The sequence below is a fragment of the Apis florea genome, unplaced genomic scaffold (assembly GCF_048593485.1).
Source record: "Apis florea isolate Af1SG1 unplaced genomic scaffold, ASM4859348v1 contig_3081_pilon, whole genome shotgun sequence".
In the NCBI taxonomy this organism is placed as follows: Eukaryota; Metazoa; Arthropoda; class Insecta; order Hymenoptera; family Apidae; genus Apis; species Apis florea.
The window spans coordinates 1823081-1842975 of NW_028256703.1; the positions used below are offsets into that span (position 1 = coordinate 1823081).

The following is a 19895-nucleotide window of genomic DNA, read 5'->3' on the forward strand; positions in this document are numbered from 1 at the left end:
GAACGCAGAGAACGGAGAAACGAGCTTAGTAGACGAGGCGCATATACGCCGATTGTAATTCCGCGAGCACGCGACGCGCAATTGGCCGCAAAAGGGACGGGCACAAGTCGGCGGACGTGAAACGTCTTGCGTGGCCTTGCCTCAAAGGAATACCGCGTGTCCCGGCCATGTCTTCCACGACGTCTCTTCTCCTTCTGCCGGCCGTGGCTTCCGCATGCCGGGCCACTTTTATAACGTTCCACCGTTTCAAACGTTCAACCACCACCGACACACGCCGCCCACTTTGTCCCTCTCTCTCTCTCTCTCTCTCTCTCTCCCTTCCCCCTCCGCTTATGCACTTCTTTCATACCTTCCTTTGCGCCGGCCGTATAATCGCGCGCACAGGTATACAAAGATATACAGAGGGAGACGATTTGAAGACTCTTTTGTCACGCTCAAGTATATAAATCTGTGGAGAATTCTTTTTCTCAGCATCCTCTCGATCGAGTTTCGCACATTATGATTTGACACGGTGAAAGAATTCGTCATTAACGTCATTAAGAAAGCTCTGTTGACTCGATTTTCTCCATTCTATGTTTCTATGTTTTGTATTGTATGTTTATAATTTGGAAATTGGACGAATAGAGTTTACACGGTATGTATACTCGTCGAGTAATATCTACGAGCTAGAATAAATTTATTCATCGTTCTAATCGAGACCTCCTCCCTTACGTTAAATTCCGTGAGATTAAGATTTGAGCGTCTCTCCATCGATGAATAATTAAACAAATATTATTAATTCCGCTACGTTAATCGTTTATCCATCATCAAGAATGGTCAGTCGTTACCTTCACCGGTGACACGTACACTTCGCATACAATAATTCACCGAAAAGCCGATAACTTAATCCTATTTAGAAGTTACATTATAATCACTATAACCACTGGCTAGGAATTAGGGCTGTCACTGCAAAAACTAATAGCGGATTAAGTTTTAGAGCGACCACGATTAAAGGGATTAAAAGGGTAAGCTGGAAATTTACATTCTACCACTGCATCCATCCCCTCCCTATTCCATTAAACGTCTCTTCCAGAGTTCGTTTCTTCCGTGTAGGCTTCTGTGTATGATCAAGAAGAAGAAGAAGAAGAAGAAGAAAAGAACGAACTATTGGAAATTTTCCTCCGTTTAATCTTACGCCGATTTTAATTTAATTTGATTACTCGAAAATCAAATCAAATTTCAAAATCAAATTTCAACGATTCTTCTCACGCATCAAATTTTAATTCATCGATCGCCTTATAGATTATGAAATAATAAACAATAATTTTTTTGCAAAGGTGATATGTGATGTTGAAAATATGACCGATAGAAGAAACGAGAAAAATATGGATTCGATGGAGACGAAAAGTGGAAATTCGAAAGATTGACGAAACGCGTGGTGAAACGCGTTGATAATTGTTACGTCGCGCGGGCACGCGTTAATTAAGAGATTATTATTATACGCATTTAGGCGAGAGACGCAAATTACGATCACGACCCTGAAGCATAATGCGCCGTGATTCGGGTCGTTGCGTTCTGATTCCCGATTATAATGTTTACGATTATACGGTCACAGAGGATGGCGAATATTCCTACGTAATGGGGAATATATTAATGATCGTGAATCGTGATTGTGAATTTCCACGACGAATATTCACTCCGTGAAGAATTTCTCTTCGATATCGATACGATTCTCTCCATATCGAATTCTGCCAGAAATTTTTAAACAAGCGTCTCTAAGTAAGAATTTACTTTTTAACTTCTTTTCCGATCCAATTTTTCAAATCCACCAAACGGATGAATAAACATTCACGCTTCCTACGTGAACGATGATCTTTACTTATCAACAATTTTCAAAATTTTACGATTCAAAATAAATATTTCAAATAAATCGATCGTTCGTCCATCCCAATTATAGCGAGAATCCGTATATTAATCGTTACCAGAGAGTTCGTATTAAGGTCGCCATTAAATCGCCAGGAAATGTCCGAATTTCCGTGGGACGAGAGAGAGAGAGAGAGAGAGAGAGAGAGAGAGGTCGTCCATCCCGTTAGATGATGATTATTCGGTGAACGAGTGACGAGCATAAGTAGCCCAAAAGCCGACAGCGCAAACAGATGGCCCTCCATTAACGCAATTACGTACGGTTCCGATGCACCTACGGATCGTCCACGTTATGACGGGCATTGGAATCCATTAATACAGCTTCGGTTGCGCCCAGGTTCATTATTGTGCATTAATTAGCAACACCCTATATCACCGATGCTCGCAATGCTATCGGTCGGGCTTGCTATTTCGTGGCTAACCGCGTGTTCGTGATGTTCCACCGCGATCACTGTGGTGGTGGTGGTATCCCTGGCTAATCCGAGAGGACGACATCGAATTGCTTTTGCCAGAAATCGACGATTTCTAGCAAACGGATTCGTGGCAACTTTTCGTGTTCCTTCCGTAGGGAAATTTTTATTTCTCGTGATATTTTTGGGGATTTTTAACGCGTCCTTCGTAGACGAAATTTTTATTTCTTTTTTTTTCTTTCCCCCCCCCCCCTCGTGAATTTGTTATTTTTCATGTAAATTTTCTTCTATAATTTTTTTTTTTTTTTTTTTTTTGTAGTAAATTTTAAGGATAACGAATGCTGGTAATTTTGCTTTATCACCGATGCACTCGAGTAAGTTTGGCGAGAGAATTTTGCGCGAAAGAGTTTCGGACAAGTTGGAAAAATACGAGGTGCGTATAAAACTGGAATACGTGAAAGAAAAAAACGTGATGGAAATGTAAGCGGGATTTCCTTGTGCAAAAATGAAGAATGAAGAATCGTTACAAAGAAATGAAACCTCGATATCGACTCGTGCCACTACTTTGAGATATACATTGACCTGTACTACTGAATTATATTTCTAACTCGGTAGCAATCTTGATAATAATAACTCTCGTCGTAATTTCCAACTTGCAAAAAATATTCTCTCATAAAATAAATGTGAATTCTTCGTCTCTTTTACTTTCAAATGTAATGTAATCAGAGATTAGAGTTCTTTTCTAAAAATTAAACAATTATTCAAAGTTAATTTAACGCGTAATCCATCATCAAAATTCCCTTATTTCTTTTTACCTGCACGACAAATTATTATATTACATTTACTAATCCTACAATCTTTCCAAACTCTTTTTTCTCAAATAAATAAAAGTAAATATATCATTTGTTTCGGAAGAATTATTTCGTTCGATAATATTTGAGAAATTAGATTGTTGAAACAGAGAGAATTTCTGAAGATTACTCGGTAAATAACGTTTCTCCAGAAACGTCTGCCTTGACCTATCTGTTTCTACTTGCGACCGGGACAGTACGAAAACATACGGGAACGATAAACGTTTCTCCCGTTAGTTTAATCAAATTAAACCATAACTCACTAATATAATATTAAATATTTTCTGAAATAAAAATTACATATAGAAAGAGAGAGACACAATGCGATTACTATCATTTTATTAGATAGCCAATCAATGATCCACTAACGACAAAACACAAGCGTAAGATGATCATAACTAACGAAGCTCGGTTTATGATTAAAAAAAATCTTCTATTATCCATCCGCGAGATATACAGCATCCGTAACAAGGAAATAAAAATAAAAATCACGATGAAAGAAGGGAGGGATCCTAAGTGAAAGAAGAAAATCAACCCACGCGTAATAGCGTCGAAGAAAACGAGCAAAAAATGAAACCAGAAACAGAAGGGAGAGGAGAGAAGAAGAGAGGAGAGGAGAGAACGAGGAATAAAAGGAGGAAGGAGCGGGAAAGGGAAAGAGAGAGGAGGAAAGAGGAGAGAAAAAATAAAAAGCGGGAAAGGAGTAAGAGAGAAGGAAGGAGGGGAAAAAAATAGAGAGATCGAGAGAGAGAAGGTGGAAGCAGTGCGACCAGAATTGGATAGGATAGGAAAACTGGTGATTACAGAGGCCGGGAATTCCACAGGGAGTGGCACCAGTCCCGCGGGTTTCCACCTAATTCCATCCTGGCTGACTACTGACTCCGTCTCTCTCTTCCATCTCCCCCTTTCTCCACCCCCTATGCTCCATCTCTTTCCCTCACTAGGCGGCTCACTTCGCGTTTCTATCGCTATTTCCCTCGCTGCCCGAGTACGCAGTCTTTTCCACAATCCTCTCCTTTCATCCTATGCGCGATATCTATCCTCCACCATTTCACCCTGTTACGTTCGTTTTCTCTTGCTTTTCTCTCTCTTACCCTGTTATCTATGGCTCTCTCTCTCTCTCTCTCTCTCTCTCTCTCTCTCTCTCTCTCTCTCTCTCTCTCTCTGTTACCCCAAACGTTTGACCGGATCCCTCTGTCTCTCTCGTTATCCCGATTATCCGGGAACACGTACGCCCTGATCATATTCCGGATGGGAACAAGCTGCTCTCGTACACGCTCTTTCTCCATTCTAACCCGCGCGCCTTGTCACCTTCTCCTTCATTCATCCAACGCAAAGATGTTTTTTCGTTTTTCCTTTCTTTCCTTTTTTTTTCCTTTTTTTTTTTTTTTTCTTTTTTGGTTGGTAGCGCGGACACCTATGCCTTTATCGGAACGCTCGTAGAGCGCGATTTACGAGAATCGACCGAAGTTTTCCGCTTCTGAAATTGGCGAGGATTGGATTGGTGATTGGAAATTTGGTATTTCTTCCTTTTTTTTTTTTTTTTTTTTTACCTTTTCTTTCGTTTCTTTTTTTTCAATGTACTTAATACGAAATTGGATTATCTCAAAGTATTTAGATCTTGTTGATAATAATAGAAATATTTCGATTCGATTCGTTTTATCGAAATATATTTCTAAAAATATATTATGATCTATATATATATAATCTTTTCTCTTGTTCTGTCGTGACGATTTTCTTTCGAGGAATATCATTTATGATAATTTTATATAAAAAATTGGATTTATTTCTATTATACAATTAATCCTGTCATAATATTCTGAAAATACGATTTCTATAGAACACAATTTAATGAACTTGGACAATATAATGCTTTTATTATTGTTTTTTATTGTTTTTGTTTATTGGTTTTGTTTTCCCGATGCATTCTCCTAATTTATATTAATATTTTTTATTCAAATATTTTGTATCATTGCATAATATAATATATAATATAAAAAAATGTTTCTTTGCTATGGAAAACGATATGTTATACGATTTTTATATAATGTTACATATAATTTTAATTTTGAAATATCATTGAAATCATAACTATTTATGCAACGACATCTTTCTCAATCTTTCCCTAACACGTGATCTCGTTATCCATTTGTTTTCATTATAACTCGTTCGAAAGATTTCGTAATCGAATCTAAATAACATTTTTATGCGGAAAACAATATTTTCCAGGAAATTACATTTCTGCGCGATCTTAAATTTTTTGTTGCCAATACAAATTCAAGGTCTCGATACCGTATATACTGTGTCTCGAATAGTCACGTGTTGCAATCGCATATGGCGAATTCGTAAACACTGCCGAAAAAAAAAAAGAAACATCTGCGTGGCGAACGTTTGCATATAAAGCATTCTAAAGCTGACTCATGAAATTCCTATATATCTGATAACGATCAAAAGGATTCTAAAGACTCACGTTTCAGAGATCGAGGTTTTGCCTGCTTCCTTCTGGACATAGCAGCGTCACACTGCTGGCTGGATAGCAGTAATAAATCAGCAACCACGATTCAGTCACATTTCACACTTTTTCTCGCAACTTGATCCATCTATGCACTAGAAACGAGCCACACTGTGCCCAAACGTCGACAGTTTTGTTTCGAAATACGCACTGTAGACAAAAACTGTGTAAACACGATCCGAAATGACAATTTCGCGCGAATTCGAACAAGGAAACCGTCCTCAATTACCCGCGAATCGTAACCATAGTGACGAAAAGTAACATTTTCGAGAATCGAAAGATCGATTTTCACGCAATTATCGACAAATGATTCGATAATTGTAGAATCGAAAAATAAAAATATTATGACGAATAGAACAATTTTCTCACTAAGATTCGCGAATTTTTTAAACAATAGTTCGAGTACCGGAAACCACGTGGCTTCACGTGGTTCTAGGCAAACGAACGTTTAAACGTGACACAACACGAACACAGAACAAACGCGCTTGGAAGACGCGCAACGAATGACACCGTACTTGATACCGCAGCGTCGTTGGTGCAGAGAACCACTGAGACTCTTACTACTACGCGTGCGTCGTTCCTTACTGATAGCAGCCTGCGCAATTCTCTCTTTAATGCTGAAATAAATTTACTTATTATATAGAAATTATTACAATGCGATTGTTAATGTATTTAATTCGATAATTTTTTATAAACATCTTTTATATAAAAAAAATATATCATTCAGTTTGCTACTCTCTTTATTAACTTTCATTTAAATATAAAAAAACTTCATAAAAGATTAATATTAAATCAAATTAAATACTAAAATTAAATATTAAATCAAAATAAATAATTTTTTTTATTAAAAAAAACATTTATAACTATATTTGAATTATTACTGAAGTTAAGAATTAGATAATATATTGATATTACTTTTTTTATTTTATGTTTAATAATTTTGAAAATTGAAGAAACATATTAAAATAAAACTATTTGAAAATACAAAATTTTTTCATTTTTTTAAAATTTTTTTTTTCATTTAAATTACTTTACAAGATTTCTATATTATATAAATTATATAAATTTGTATTTTGTAATGTTATCTTAATCGGGATATATTCTGTGTTATTACCGACAAGAAAGAAATAGCAGAATTCTACTACAAGATGTTGATAAACATAATCTTATATTCTGAAATACCGATCGCACAGAAAATCAACGATGTTTTCTAGAATGATTTAAAATGATTTAGAATTTAGAATGATGAATATATTGAATTCAATCATAAAAGTTATCAACAGATTTTAAAAGTAATTTCATTGATATATTCTTTCATTAATATTCTCATGCATTATATTATATATATATATATATATATATATATATATATATATATATATATATATACGTGTGTTTTATGATTATATTCATAAATTTTTTTATAGTTATGAATAATAGATATATTTATACAGTTGAATTATTCATGAATATGAATAAAAAAATTACACTTATAATTTTTATTGCAATAAAAATAATATCAATTTCAAAAATATTTTATAAAATATAAATTTAAATATATTGCTAATCTAATCTAATTAATAGTATTAATAATTATAATTATTAATAATAATTAAATATAATATTATTAAATTTATTTATACATACTATTAACATATTATTAATATGAAATTGTAAATGTTAGTATTTATAAAATAAAGACAATAAAACACCGATTTTATTATTTTATTACTTATTATTATTATATTATTATATTATTAAAATATGATAAAAAATAAGAACATTTTATTAATGAAATCATAAGAATCACAAGTATTTCTAATTTTGATTTCTTTTGCCAGCTTTCAATTGTTAATTTAATATGAATTGTAATTGAACGGTCTCATGACGTATAAATTATATAGACATAAAGAATAAATAATGATAGAAGGATAAAAATAAGTTAAAAATTAAATCAATTTCAAAGAATTCGCAAATGAAACATATATAGATAAGAAAAATAAATAATAGAATTAGAATAAGAATTAACTATTAACGCCATCTTTAAAATGATAGAAACATTTTTTCAAAAATATAGAATAAGATAAATGAGGATTGATAATAAATGCCATTTGCTGAATGTTAAAAAAATGATGCTGATAATTAATTCTTATATTTTTTTTTCTCGCCTATATTTGTTTTATTTGCGATTCTCAAGATAGTTTTGATTCCTTAATTTTTATCATATCTTTATCTTTCTTTATTTTTTTGTCTACTGGCAAAATATTTTATAACGAAATATTTATTTTATTCTTTTTTGTAATTTTATATTAAAATTTAATTTCAATTTAAATTGTTATCTAATCTATCTAATGATACAATTTTCTGAGTTAAAAAAATAATATTGAAAAAGAAATTAATATGGTAAGATGATTTTAGTGTTCCCGAAAAATGGTTCAAAAAATGCATTGAATATTAGATCTATTCTATATTTTATCTGTGATTTTATATAAACAGAAAATACATAATTGATTGCTGTCAGCTCGTAGCTTGATAGCTTTCATTTTGTTGTAATTTCATATATTGACAATTATAAAAGAAGTGTAATTATTTAGTATAATTTGTTTAATTTTTTTTTAATCTATTAGTTATAAATAAATTGCCAATAGTACATTTAATGTAATAGAACGATTTATTTTAAATCAACAGGTTAGAATTTTCATGTTTAAAAAAAAAGTGTATTCAAAAACAATTCAACACAGTATAGTTTCATTTAATATATTTTATATTAAAAATAAAGTTGATATCTGAATTATATACAACAGGAAAAATATGCTTTCATTGGAACGAATTCCAGATCAAATTGGACATTTGATTTTGACAGAGGATGGTGCAGTGTTAACGGTAATATTTTTTTCCACATAAAAGGATTATTATTCTAATTATTAATTATTTTTTTACAAAATTTTAAAAATCTTCAAATTATATATTTTATTTTAGTCTGGAGGTGAACTGGAAAATGATGAAAAATTTGCAAATATTATTGTAGGTTTAGTTACATTAACCAATAAAATTGATCCAAAAGCATTTCCTAACAATGAAGTTTTTGATAAAATATCAATAACATATCCAGATCATTGTTATATTATCTGTCTTTCAAATAAAAAGATTCATGTAGTGAAAAAAAGATTGGTGTCCTCAACAACTGCAATTGTTGAGCAACCTCTTATTGATGTATAAATATTATTTATTCGTACAAGAATAAAATTAAAATATTAAGCAACTTTTATTAAATATAATGAATATAAGTTTGAAAAAAACTATATAATGATAAAAATGTAAAATAAACTTCTAAATCCATTATAAACAAATATATTTTTACTTAATATTTTATTATGTTATTCCTTAATATGTTATTTTTATATATATTATACATATTTACCAAATAATTATAAATTATATTAGATACATGTATAATTTCTTTATTTCAAATACAAAATATTATGAATCATTATCTGTATCAGAACTATCATAAGTTACTAGCGATGTATTTAACGTATTAGTAATTTTCGATGTCGGAATTTTTTGCTGATTAAACTCAGGAAGTTTAGGTGTTTGATTTGTTTGTTTTTTAATACCATGATTTATAGAATATGGCAAACTTTTTACTTTATCTCTAGATCGTATAATAGTAATTAATCGTTTCAAAGGATTATGCACACTTTTTTTTGTATCTGAAAATAGTATAATAAATTTTTGTAATATTCTTTTTAAATATTGATTTTTCTCTATATTATATATTATCTAAATTATTACCTTTTTTATACATTAATAATTTAGCTAATTTTATATCTTCTTCATGTTCATTAACTAAATCAATGTTTAATCCACTTTTTTTAAGCAATATTTGATCCAAACTTTGCTTTTTTTGTAATTCTTTTTTTCGTGTCTACAATATTCAAATATTATAATAAATTATATAAAAAATATAATTAACAAGTATATATTAAACATACTCTAAATGCAGTTCGCAATGCACAATTTGAAGTGTAATCATCTTTCCATGTAGCATCATTTAATGCTATTGCAGATTCCAAAGAAGAATCTCGTGATTTTGCTATTTTCTTATCTTCTATACCATGTTCTAATTTATACATAGCATCATCATATAGTCTACAAGATACTTCTTTTGTTTCTGGCACAATCTGTTCATTTTCCTTAGGATCCCATCGATTTTCTTGACGTCTTGCACCATTCACTATTACATAATCTAAATTCTATGTAAAAAGATATTTATGCAAATAATATAATAAAATATAATAAATTATTATTATAAAAACATAATATATACTGCTTACTTACTGCTGGATCAGTTTTTATTTCAAAATGATTGTCACAAAGATGACATTTCATACGAAATTGATATAAAGGTGTACTATAATACATTCCAATTTTTTTTTTTTCAGCATTATAACGAACACCCATTCCTATATGATTATTACATCCATCGCACCATATATTATATGGCATTTCAAATCTAACAATAAGAATACCCATATGTAATTTACGTGCTCTTTCACGTAATGCATGAGTTCCAAGAAATTTATTAAGTCCACCAACACGAGGATCATAATCAGGTGGATAATATAAATTTGTGCCTTTACGTTCTCCCATTTTTCTATAAAGTTAAAGAAATCAATAAATATTAAGTAAAATATTTTTAAAAAATTCGTAACAAATATATTATTCCAAAAATTATTTTAAAATTATTTCCACATATATATATATGAAAAATTTTATTATTATAATACCTTAATTTCTAATAAGATTTTAGGAAAAACAAAAGTTTATTTAATTTAATTATTAACTTCTATTTAAATAGAAATAATTCTTATATGTTACTTCTTCACTTTTCTTCGTCGTACTGAACTTAAAAACAATGTACGATAAATCAGGTTAGCCAACTAATCGTATGATATTTTATATTAGAGCCTGTAGAAACATTTTACTGTAACTATTTTTATTATATTGGTACTTTCAGATTAATATATACGCCATCTATGAGAAATTAAAATGATTATTGAAAATTTTTCAGGATATAAATGAAAGAAAAAATTATAAAATTATAAATTACAAAACAATTAACAATTACAAAACAAAATATAAAATCTTTTTATAAAAATAGTTTTACATATTTCCATTATGTATATTAAAGCCTATAACGTAAAGCGAAGTAAACTAGTGACTTTATAAGATATTAAATTTAACTATTAAATTTAACTAGTGACTCCATAAAATATCTATTTAATTTAACTAGTGACATAAGATATCTATTAAATTTAAAGATTTCAATTTTGTTCATCACACATAATTTTGAACATCTTACAACAATTTTACAACATTCTTATAGAATGATATTTTACAGTATTTTTATAAATGACAATACATTCTTATAAAAAATACATAATTATACATAAAAAAAAGTAGTCAAAGTAAATCTTACTTTATAAAGAAATATGTGAATACATAATGTATTAATTTTTATTTGCAATAACTGTAATGTAAGAAAGTAAAATATCATAAACAAATAATTTTTTACTTCATGTTTCAAATTATGATTCCTGCATAATAAAACATAAAACCATGAATATATTTTTTAAATTTTTTCATAATCAATTTTTTAATCTAATATCAATTAAATGAAGAAATAATGATAAAATATCGTCTAATACTATATAATTGTATAACTCTATATATATATACATACATATATACATATATGTATAGAGAGAAAGAATTTTTAAATTCTTTAAAAAAAAAAAAAAGAGAGAGAGAAAACAAAAACTAAATTATCTGTCATAATACAAAAAATTGTAAAAATATACTTTTAAGACAGTTTGCATGTCTTCTACTTAATCTATATATCTTAATTTGTATGTTAGGAACAAGGAATGATTACAAGTAATATAATAAACTCTGCATCCTTGCAGATGGTGGACGACGCACAAACTGTGCAACCAAAAAAGCAAGTTTGTGAGCATATTGGCAAGGTGCAGGTACTCTAACGGTACCAGACCAATTATAATACATATGACATAACTTGTAAGTCATTCTTTGCATCTGATCGGCTCTCCAACCAGTACTATCAGCTATTACATTATATGCGCATGGTGTCACCGTACCCTGTCGTACACTTTGAGATACAATAAAGAAATCATATCTTAATGGATTAGTAACAACATCATCGACTACTGTACCAGGCGGAGGATTATTTTGATTGTAGAATAAGCGAGTATTAATTCGTTTCGTAACTATTACAAATGCCAATTTAATGGTATTAGGATCACCATAAAGTTTGTTTAATTTGGCCTTTATATCATCTACTTCATGTTTATATACATATGGTACCTGACCCTCACCTACGCCATCACGATATATCAAAATGTGTGAGGGTAAAACTTTGTTCACTGATCTATAACATAGCACAGCTTTTTCAAGACTTTCTCCAAACTCATCTGAAAGTTCTTCTCCTGTAGTGTGAGCAGCTACTGCACTATAATATCTTGTCAAGCTTCTATCCAATGATGCCACCATTGCACCAAAATCACGGCTTTTATCAGCAGGATCATGACATACATCATAACCAACCACCATTAAATTAATCGGTGGTAATTCAACGCTCCATGGAGCACCACCCAATTTACAATTTAATTGAATTGCTACTTTTGTAGCAATCGACCTTATACCTTTATTCGAAAGATTTTTTGCAAGGAAAACTTGTGAAGCTACTGGTCTATCATGAGTACACTTCTTTTTTATTGCACTATATCTATCAGCTCGATTATTCGATACTACGCAAAAGATTAATTCTGGATTACTAGTACTCATTACTCTTTCGAGAGTATCAGAATAAGTATTGGATCGATCATCAACAATATCCCAAAGTCTTGGACTGTCAATTCTAAAACCCATTCCAGATGCAGATTCTTTAAGCGTTTGTATGAATCTCTCGACTTCGCGTCTCATACGACTCATGCAAATTACTACCCAGTTACTCAATCGAGCAATATTATACAATGGCTTATTATGTAATTCGCGAGTCCAGTCGGCAAATTGACCTGCAGAAACCGTTCGTCCACTTCCTAATACAATCTTTTCTGGTTGTAAAAATCGTGCTGGTACATCAACCAGTTTTTCATCAAGTTGTAAATTCCATTCATTTAATTCTCCTACTATAGATGGTTTATCGCGAAGTCTCCTATTAAAAACCATTAATTTCTCTATACGCGCCGCAGGAGATACACGTGTATATTCTGCCAATGTACGCATTAAATGGAAATTATCTCTCATAGCATCAGTTAAACCTGTGCAAGAATTATTTATCATGAAATATAACAATTAAATATTTTATTACGTATATTAATTATAAAAATATTGAATAAAAAATTATACCTGTTGCACGACAAAGTTCCGGAACAAGATATACCAATTCGGCTTGACCAGCACGACGTTCTCTTGGTTTTAATCTTGTTACAAGCATTGGTTGAGAATTGTTGTTAATAGGGATTTGATATTTATTTTTATAATACTCTTTATAAGTTACTTTTTCACCGGTTCTTAATTGAAAAGTTGAATTAGGACTTGAATCAAAATCCACATCTGATATACGATATGTATTATTGTTGTAATCAGTAAGTACAACTAAACCAATAACTTGATTTTCAAATAACGTCTAAATATATAATATTTAATATATGAATATAATTAAGCTCAAGAAAATTATTAATAATTAATATTCTTACCTTATAATCAAGTTTATCTTGATTATAACAATCATGTAATATATCTAATAAAGTTTGTTGACGCATGACTTTATGTATGATTTCAGCACACATAAGAATACTATTTTCATGTTGTCTTATAGATGTAAGATAACCAGGCCAAAGTTCCAATCTAAAATCACGTACTTCTACCTATATTTTAATTATGTTAAACAATTAATAAATACAAATATTAAACAATTATAGTAAGAAATTATTTGTTTATTTACTTTACTATGTGCATCAAAATAATCGCGTCCTACAAGTTGAAGATTCAATAGAGCCAAACATTTTCGCATAATTATATTAAAAAATTGAAGATAACGTTGATCTACTCTTTCCATTTCTCCAACAAGACGTATGGTAATTCTGATTTTGGTATCATCTGATGTTCTGCGAGACCAAATTTCCATTTTCTAAAATGAAATTTTTATTGTATAATTTCATAATTTATCAAACAATTATATATAATTTGATCTAATCAAAAGTATCTTACATCTGGTAAACGTCTACTAGAATACATAACAGTTCCATCAAAAACATATGCTCCTAAAGCTTCTCTATGAAGTTTAAGTAATCCTTTACGAACCGCAGTACGATCTTCGTCCGGTGCAAAATCAACTCGATATTGATATAAACACCAATCAGTTGTGGCAAGCAATCTAAAATAGTTTGCTTGTAGCATTACACTAATTCCAGTATTGCCTAAAAAAGTCAATATTTATGTTATATATTTTTTACGTTTCATATATATACATATATATTATATACATAAAAATATATGTATGTATTACATATATATACGAAATGCATTAACCTTGTTTAGTTATTAAATTCTCTGGTCTAGTTTGTATATTTTCTGGAGTTGATGGTATCACACGTCTACCTCGCATAGCACCTCTTCCTATCTGTGATGCTGTTGCTGCTGCTGCATCTCCTCCACCAGTTTCCCCTCCACTAACTATAAAGTATCATATATGTATAATATTCATATATAAATGAATTTATACCATATAATTTTCTCAAATAATAAAAATATAAAATAAATATAAATGAAATATAATTTAAAAAAAAAACTTTCTTAAATACACCTTCCATTGCTTCAGGAGCACTTTCTTCTTTATGTCCTGGTCCACCATCTCCTTTAGGACCTAGTCTCTGAGTGGCTCTTCCAGCACTCTTAAAAATGAAAAATACTTAATAATAAAATAACAATTTAAAATTTCATTATAATAAGTTGTTCGGAAAGTAATTTCGTTTATTTTCATAAATGTAAAAAAACAAAATTATTTTCCGAACAACCCAAATAATATAGATCAAAATAGAAGATATAATATATAAACAAAAAAAGATACATACATTTTTCACATTTCTAAATTACTAATATTTAAAAATAAATTTAAATTACAAATACTATATCATAAGAGACTATATTGTTGAGACAGTTCATTTTTACAAAGAAATAATATTATTCAAAATATAATAATAATATTAACAATAATAGACAAACACTAACCTTATCTATTCCTTTTACCTTTGGATAAATCTACACAAAAAAACAAAATGAGTTTCAAATTTTTTTTACATTTCTAATATACTTTGAATACATACTTCAAACATACACATACATAAATAAATTTTTTATATTTTTAAAGAAAAGTAAATACATACATTTTTTTCTTACTTCTGAAGAAATAACAAAGAAAACAAAAAGATATAAAAACAAAAAAATATTATACATATCATACAACATATGTATTATTAAATATAATTAAAGTTATGTTTTATAGATTACTTGTGCTGGTGCTGAAGATCTTGAATATGGTGTTTGTGAAGATGGTCCTGGTTGTGGCTGAGAAGGACCAGGTCTACGACTCCAAGCACTTGTTTGAGGTTGTTGTTGAGGTTGTTGTTGTCCAGGACCTTGTTTTCTATCATCCTGACCTCTTCCTCGTCCTCGACTTCTACCCCGGCCCCGATCAGCCATAATTGATTTAGAATCTTAACAATTTTTTAATGAAACATGTAAATTTTTACAATGAAAAAATAACAATATATTTTAAAAAGATAAGTAGTTATATAATATTATAATACAGAATGTTTTCTTTTTTAAAAACTATTATATTGAATAAAAAAAAATTTCTTTTAAATGCAATTTTAATAAAAGGAAAAACAATTCTTTATTTCATATAATATTGATGAGAAAAATATTTTTATTTAAAAAATATACTACCTATGTTTGAATAAATATTATATTTTCAAAAATATTTCAAAATATTATAAAATATAACTTAAAAAATATAACTTAAAAAAAAATCTTATAACTAGAACATGTTTATATTTATAATATTAAGGATAGTTCAAGGTTAAATATTACAAAAAATAAAAGATTATAATATTTAAAAATAATAATTTCAAGATCGAATTTCAATCGTCATACATATAAAAAGAATTGTTTTAAAATTAGAATTTATAGTATTACATAAAAAAAATAAATAAATACAATTAAAACAAATAAAATTTGAAAAAAGTCAATATCACATTAATACAACACATTAATAACAATGTGGTTGAATGAATTTTTGTAAAAAATATTTTCTAATTTAAAACTAATAGTATATTTAAAGATTATTTCAAAAGTAACAGAAAGTATCAATAAATCAATAAATAAATCGATAAAAACTCTTTTATAAATTTTAATAATATAATGAATATAAATGATATAATGATGAATGATAAATAATCCATAATTGAAGTTTATATTTTTTATTCAAATTTAATTAAATAAATTAACTAAATACATGATTAATTAAAAATTCAAAAAAATGTACTTGTAATATTTATATTATAACTAACAATCAATAATCAATTTTTATGAAATTTAATAAGAAATATTAATAAAATTTTGAAATAATTATAAATAATACCTTACAATCCACAATATAAATAAAATTATTGAACAAATTAACTCACACCTTGCTATGTTATTGCTATATCGGAAAATACCAGTTATACATTTGAAAAGATTTACAAGAGTCAAATTTGGACTAACGAAATCAAATTTGACGCATGCGTAATAGAGAGACACAGATATTAAATTCTTACAGTACCGTACTATATTAAAAATATTTTATTTTTTTTTAATTTTTTTAAAATTTATTTAATATTATAAAAATATAAGACTTAAAAGGATATATATAATCCTAATCTATTTTTATTTATAAATATTATAAATATCTTTATTCTATGATTGCTTTTTGCGATATTATCATATAAATTAAAATAAATTTTTATTATTTGTATAAATTGATACGTGAATGTAATTATTCAAAGCGCATGTCTCAAAAAATAACCTAAGGCATTATGGGTAATTTCTTGCTATTTTATTTCATAGATGATAAATAAATGGAAGTACATATTTTTGATTCGTTGATATATTTCACTATACCAATCAATTTTCTTAAAAATTTGACCAATCATATGAAGCCTAGGAACTTAAAATCTCATTTTTATCTAGTGAAATTTCTTTAATAAAAAGATACAAAAACAGAAGATAAAAATAGAAATGACACGTGTATTTTTAAATAATTTTGTTTAATTCGCGATAATTCATGTATTAAGAAAAAATGGGAAAGCAAAAGAGACAAAAAAATAGACCACATAAAAGAAATCCTACGGGACTTCTATCTGTTAAAGATTTTGAAACAGAAGAAATTGATGATGTTATGAATGATGATCGGGAAAGTGCTTTACGAAGAGTATATGAAGAAGTTGGTATTTTACATGAAAAATTTTTATTTCACATTTTTATTCATTTTTATATTTTACATTTAAAAATAATTGTAAAATAATAAATTTTTCAGATACAATCCGTTAATATTGAAGAGAAACTTTCAGGATTACAAACGATTGAATCAATGTCTTATAATTCGACTCTTGCTGTGCAAATTACAAAAAATGGAATTGCTAAAATAATAGGTCCATTACTTGTTGATAAAAATATTCTTATAAGAACCAGTAGTGCAAGTACTTTAAGATATTTAGCAGATAATGGAAAAATGGAAGCACATATTAATTTATTAAATGATGATATTATGAGTCCATTGTGTACTTTGTTAAAACAAGTAAGCTTAAAAATTAATTTTTTTTTATTTTATTTTGTGATAAATTAGTAATTTGGACACAATTTATAGTATTATACAGATTGGCAACCAAAAGATCATAATGAGAAAAACAAAGCAATTGATGAAAAAGAAGCGTTCATTCAAGCAATTACATTATTATGGACATTATGTGAACACAATGAATTTGCTGTAAAATGTTGCAATGAAAATGATATTGTTTCTATTTTAACAAAATTTTTTGATATCACTATTTATGGTATAGAAATTGCTACAATTATTACACAATGTTTATTATCTTTGTCAGAAGATAATATCAGTGCTATTAAAAAACTTAAAAATTCTGAAGATACACTTAATCAATTGTTAAACACAGAAATAAATAATGCTAGTGTTTCTGAAATAGCTTGTTTTAAAACTGCTATAAGTGGTTTATTAATTAATTTGACTAACTGTGAAGAAAATCTTTCTATGAATATAATCTGCAAAGTGATAAATGTATTATCTGATACTCTTTCCATTGATTGTAAGCAATTATTATCCAATTTGGTTTCAATTTTACCCTATGAAAAAAATGCCTTTTCTATTAATGCAAAAAAAAAAGTACAAGATAGTAGAAGGGTTTTTGGTGCACAGCAGCAAGCATTAGAGATTTTAGCCAATTTATGTTCAGAAGATCAAGAAAATGAGAATGAATCTGATTTAGAAAATTCAGATTATGAAATTGAAAACATAGATGATGTTTGTATGGATGATAAATTATATAAAATCATGTTTTCTTTACCATTAGAAATAATTGAAATATTTAATATTTGTAATATAATAAGTAAAGTATGGGACAAAACTAGAATTATGAACAAAGATACATTAGAAATATTAGAACAAAATGTTGAAGGAAAAGATATCTTAAAGCAAGTTCACACTCTAAATTGTACAGCCTATTTGTGTTTAAATAATTTAATATCATGTTTAGAAATTGATGCACTTGGTGGTATAGAAAATGTATACAGGTAATATATAATTTTTGTTAAATTAAAACTTATATAAAATTATTCAATTTATATTATTCTAATTTTAGAATGTGGACAGAAATTGGAACAATCGTTTTCAAGGATACAAGTGCAAATGATATAGAATTATTAGAATCCGCTACAGCAGCTATGAGAGCTGCTATTCAAAAATTATCAGAAGAGAAAGTAAATATTTTTAACTCTTTAACACTAGCTGATGTTCAACCAATGTTAAACAGAGAACAACAATGTTTAAATGCTAATATTCAAGTAAATTTGATACGAATATTAGGAAATTTGGCTTTAATTTTAAGGAACAATGATACATCTGAAGCTCGTGAAATAATTAAAGTAAGATTTATAAATTTTGATTAAAACTTAATGTTGAATATATTTTTGTATAATAATATTTTTTTTAGCATATATCTATATTTTTGTTGGATGCTTGTATGTTAGAATCAAAAGTTTGGGTAATGGCAGAATTTTTGGACACAATAATAGATATATATGCAGAAGATAATAGTGACCAATTAGCAAATGAAATTAAATTGCTAGAAAAATTACAAATCTTAATACCATGCTTTAGAAATAAAGTAAGATTCTTACTTCAATTTGAATATCATTTATAGAATGATTGAATATCGAATTATATTTTAAATTTATTATTAAAATTATTTTTTATTTATAGATGAGACAACAAAAAAAAACTTTAGGAGACAATGTTGCAATAGTGTCCACAGTGAATATGAATATTATGAAATTTATAAGGTATAAAGAAAAAAGGATGAGAGATCTTTAAAAGATTCATTCTGTTTTTTTATACATTAACAATTTTTATCAATTATGTGTTAGTACATTAATGTACTAAAATTTAATATTTACAATGTAAATATATATTTATATTATGAAATATTATTAACTAATTCTTAAATTGTAATAATAAAAGCTTTGTGTATTAAAGCAATTATATTTTAAATTTTAAATTAAATTAAAGTTCTCGAAAAAATCGATTATATGAATATTTATAATTTTATAAAATTGAAAATTTTTTTACAGAACAATGCACGATTTATATAGATAAGAAACAGCACAAATCTAATATAATTTTTGTATTAATAGCATTCATGATCACAAAATTTATATTTGTATAAATTTATATGTTATATTAGTATAAAAGTTCATTTCCATTTGATATGATGATTCAAATGATAATAATACGCATATTTTTACATCAATTTTTAAAAAAGTTGTATCTCGCAATATGACGCAATATTAATCTGTTTAAGAAAT

At 27.9% G+C, this 19895-nt stretch overlaps 5 protein-coding genes and 2 long non-coding RNA genes across 12 annotated transcripts in view; 4 read left to right on the top strand and 3 right to left on the bottom strand.

The window, feature by feature from the left end:
- L (zinc finger protein Lobe) overlaps positions 1 to 5805 on the bottom strand; it is a 77099-nt gene extending 71294 nt beyond the window's left edge. The window contains exon 1 of the mRNA XM_086908818.1: positions 5634 to 5805. Within this exon, the coding sequence (XP_086764944.1) occupies positions 5634 to 5673 (40 nt within the window). The 5' untranslated portion in view covers positions 5674 to 5805. The remainder of the gene's footprint in view (positions 1 to 5633) is intronic.
- A 2042-nt stretch (positions 5806 to 7847) lies between these two features.
- Lamtor4 (Late endosomal/lysosomal adaptor, MAPK and MTOR activator 4) lies at positions 7848 to 9025 on the top strand. Of its 3 annotated transcripts, none has more exons than XM_086908526.1 (3): positions 7848 to 8078; positions 8480 to 8558; positions 8655 to 9025. In XM_086908526.1, exons 2-3 carry the CDS (start codon positions 8487 to 8489, stop codon positions 8892 to 8894), a joined length of 312 nt encoding a protein of 103 aa, XP_086764652.1. In that variant the 5' UTR covers positions 7848 to 8078; positions 8480 to 8486; the 3' UTR covers positions 8895 to 9025. The 3 variants fall into 3 exon arrangements, with proteins under 3 accessions (XP_086764652.1, XP_012343045.1, XP_086764651.1); XM_012487591.3 differs by lacking the exon at positions 7848 to 8078 and adding an exon at positions 8092 to 8363; XM_086908525.1 differs by lacking the exon at positions 7848 to 8078 and adding an exon at positions 8134 to 8257 and having other exon boundaries at positions 8364 to 8558.
- A 4-nt stretch (positions 9026 to 9029) lies between these two features.
- LOC100866970 (coiled-coil domain-containing protein 130 homolog) lies at positions 9030 to 10800 on the bottom strand. The gene is made up of 5 exons (XM_003694306.4): positions 10466 to 10800; positions 10017 to 10332; positions 9671 to 9931; positions 9471 to 9603; positions 9030 to 9388 (listed from the first exon to the last, which is right to left on the bottom strand). The coding sequence occupies exons 2-5, from the start codon at positions 10326 to 10328 to the stop codon at positions 9156 to 9158; spliced, it is 939 nt and encodes a 312-aa protein (XP_003694354.1). The 5' UTR covers positions 10329 to 10332; positions 10466 to 10800; the 3' UTR covers positions 9030 to 9155.
- aub (aubergine) lies at positions 10658 to 16577 on the bottom strand. Of its 4 annotated transcripts, none has more exons than XM_086908518.1 (10): positions 16448 to 16537; positions 15270 to 15475; positions 14991 to 15020; positions 14566 to 14653; positions 14292 to 14435; positions 13971 to 14179; positions 13705 to 13890; positions 13457 to 13627; positions 13107 to 13386; positions 10658 to 13018 (listed from the first exon to the last, which is right to left on the bottom strand). In XM_086908518.1, exons 2-10 carry the CDS (start codon positions 15459 to 15461, stop codon positions 11610 to 11612), a joined length of 2709 nt encoding a protein of 902 aa, XP_086764644.1. In that variant the 5' UTR covers positions 15462 to 15475; positions 16448 to 16537; the 3' UTR covers positions 10658 to 11609. The 4 variants fall into 4 exon arrangements, with proteins under 4 accessions (XP_086764644.1, XP_086764645.1, XP_086764646.1 ...); XM_086908519.1 differs by lacking the exon at positions 16448 to 16537 and adding an exon at positions 15708 to 15794; XM_086908520.1 differs by lacking the exon at positions 14991 to 15020 and having other exon boundaries at positions 16450 to 16577.
- Positions 13207 to 13688, top strand: LOC147657515 (uncharacterized). Its single transcript, XR_015292208.1, has 2 exons — positions 13207 to 13345; positions 13543 to 13688. It is a non-coding gene; the product is annotated as an uncharacterized LOC147657515 (long non-coding RNA).
- Positions 14965 to 15669, top strand: LOC147657516 (uncharacterized). Its single transcript, XR_015292207.1, has 2 exons — positions 14965 to 15133; positions 15265 to 15669. It is a non-coding gene; the product is annotated as an uncharacterized LOC147657516 (long non-coding RNA).
- LOC100871190 (HEAT repeat-containing protein 3) lies at positions 16461 to 19615 on the top strand. The gene is made up of 6 exons (XM_003694413.4): positions 16461 to 17244; positions 17338 to 17598; positions 17668 to 18605; positions 18674 to 18956; positions 19025 to 19198; positions 19294 to 19615. Exons 1-6 carry the CDS (start codon positions 17101 to 17103, stop codon positions 19402 to 19404), a joined length of 1911 nt encoding a protein of 636 aa, XP_003694461.1. The 5' UTR covers positions 16461 to 17100; the 3' UTR covers positions 19405 to 19615.
- Positions 19616 to 19895: the final 280 nt, after the last annotated feature.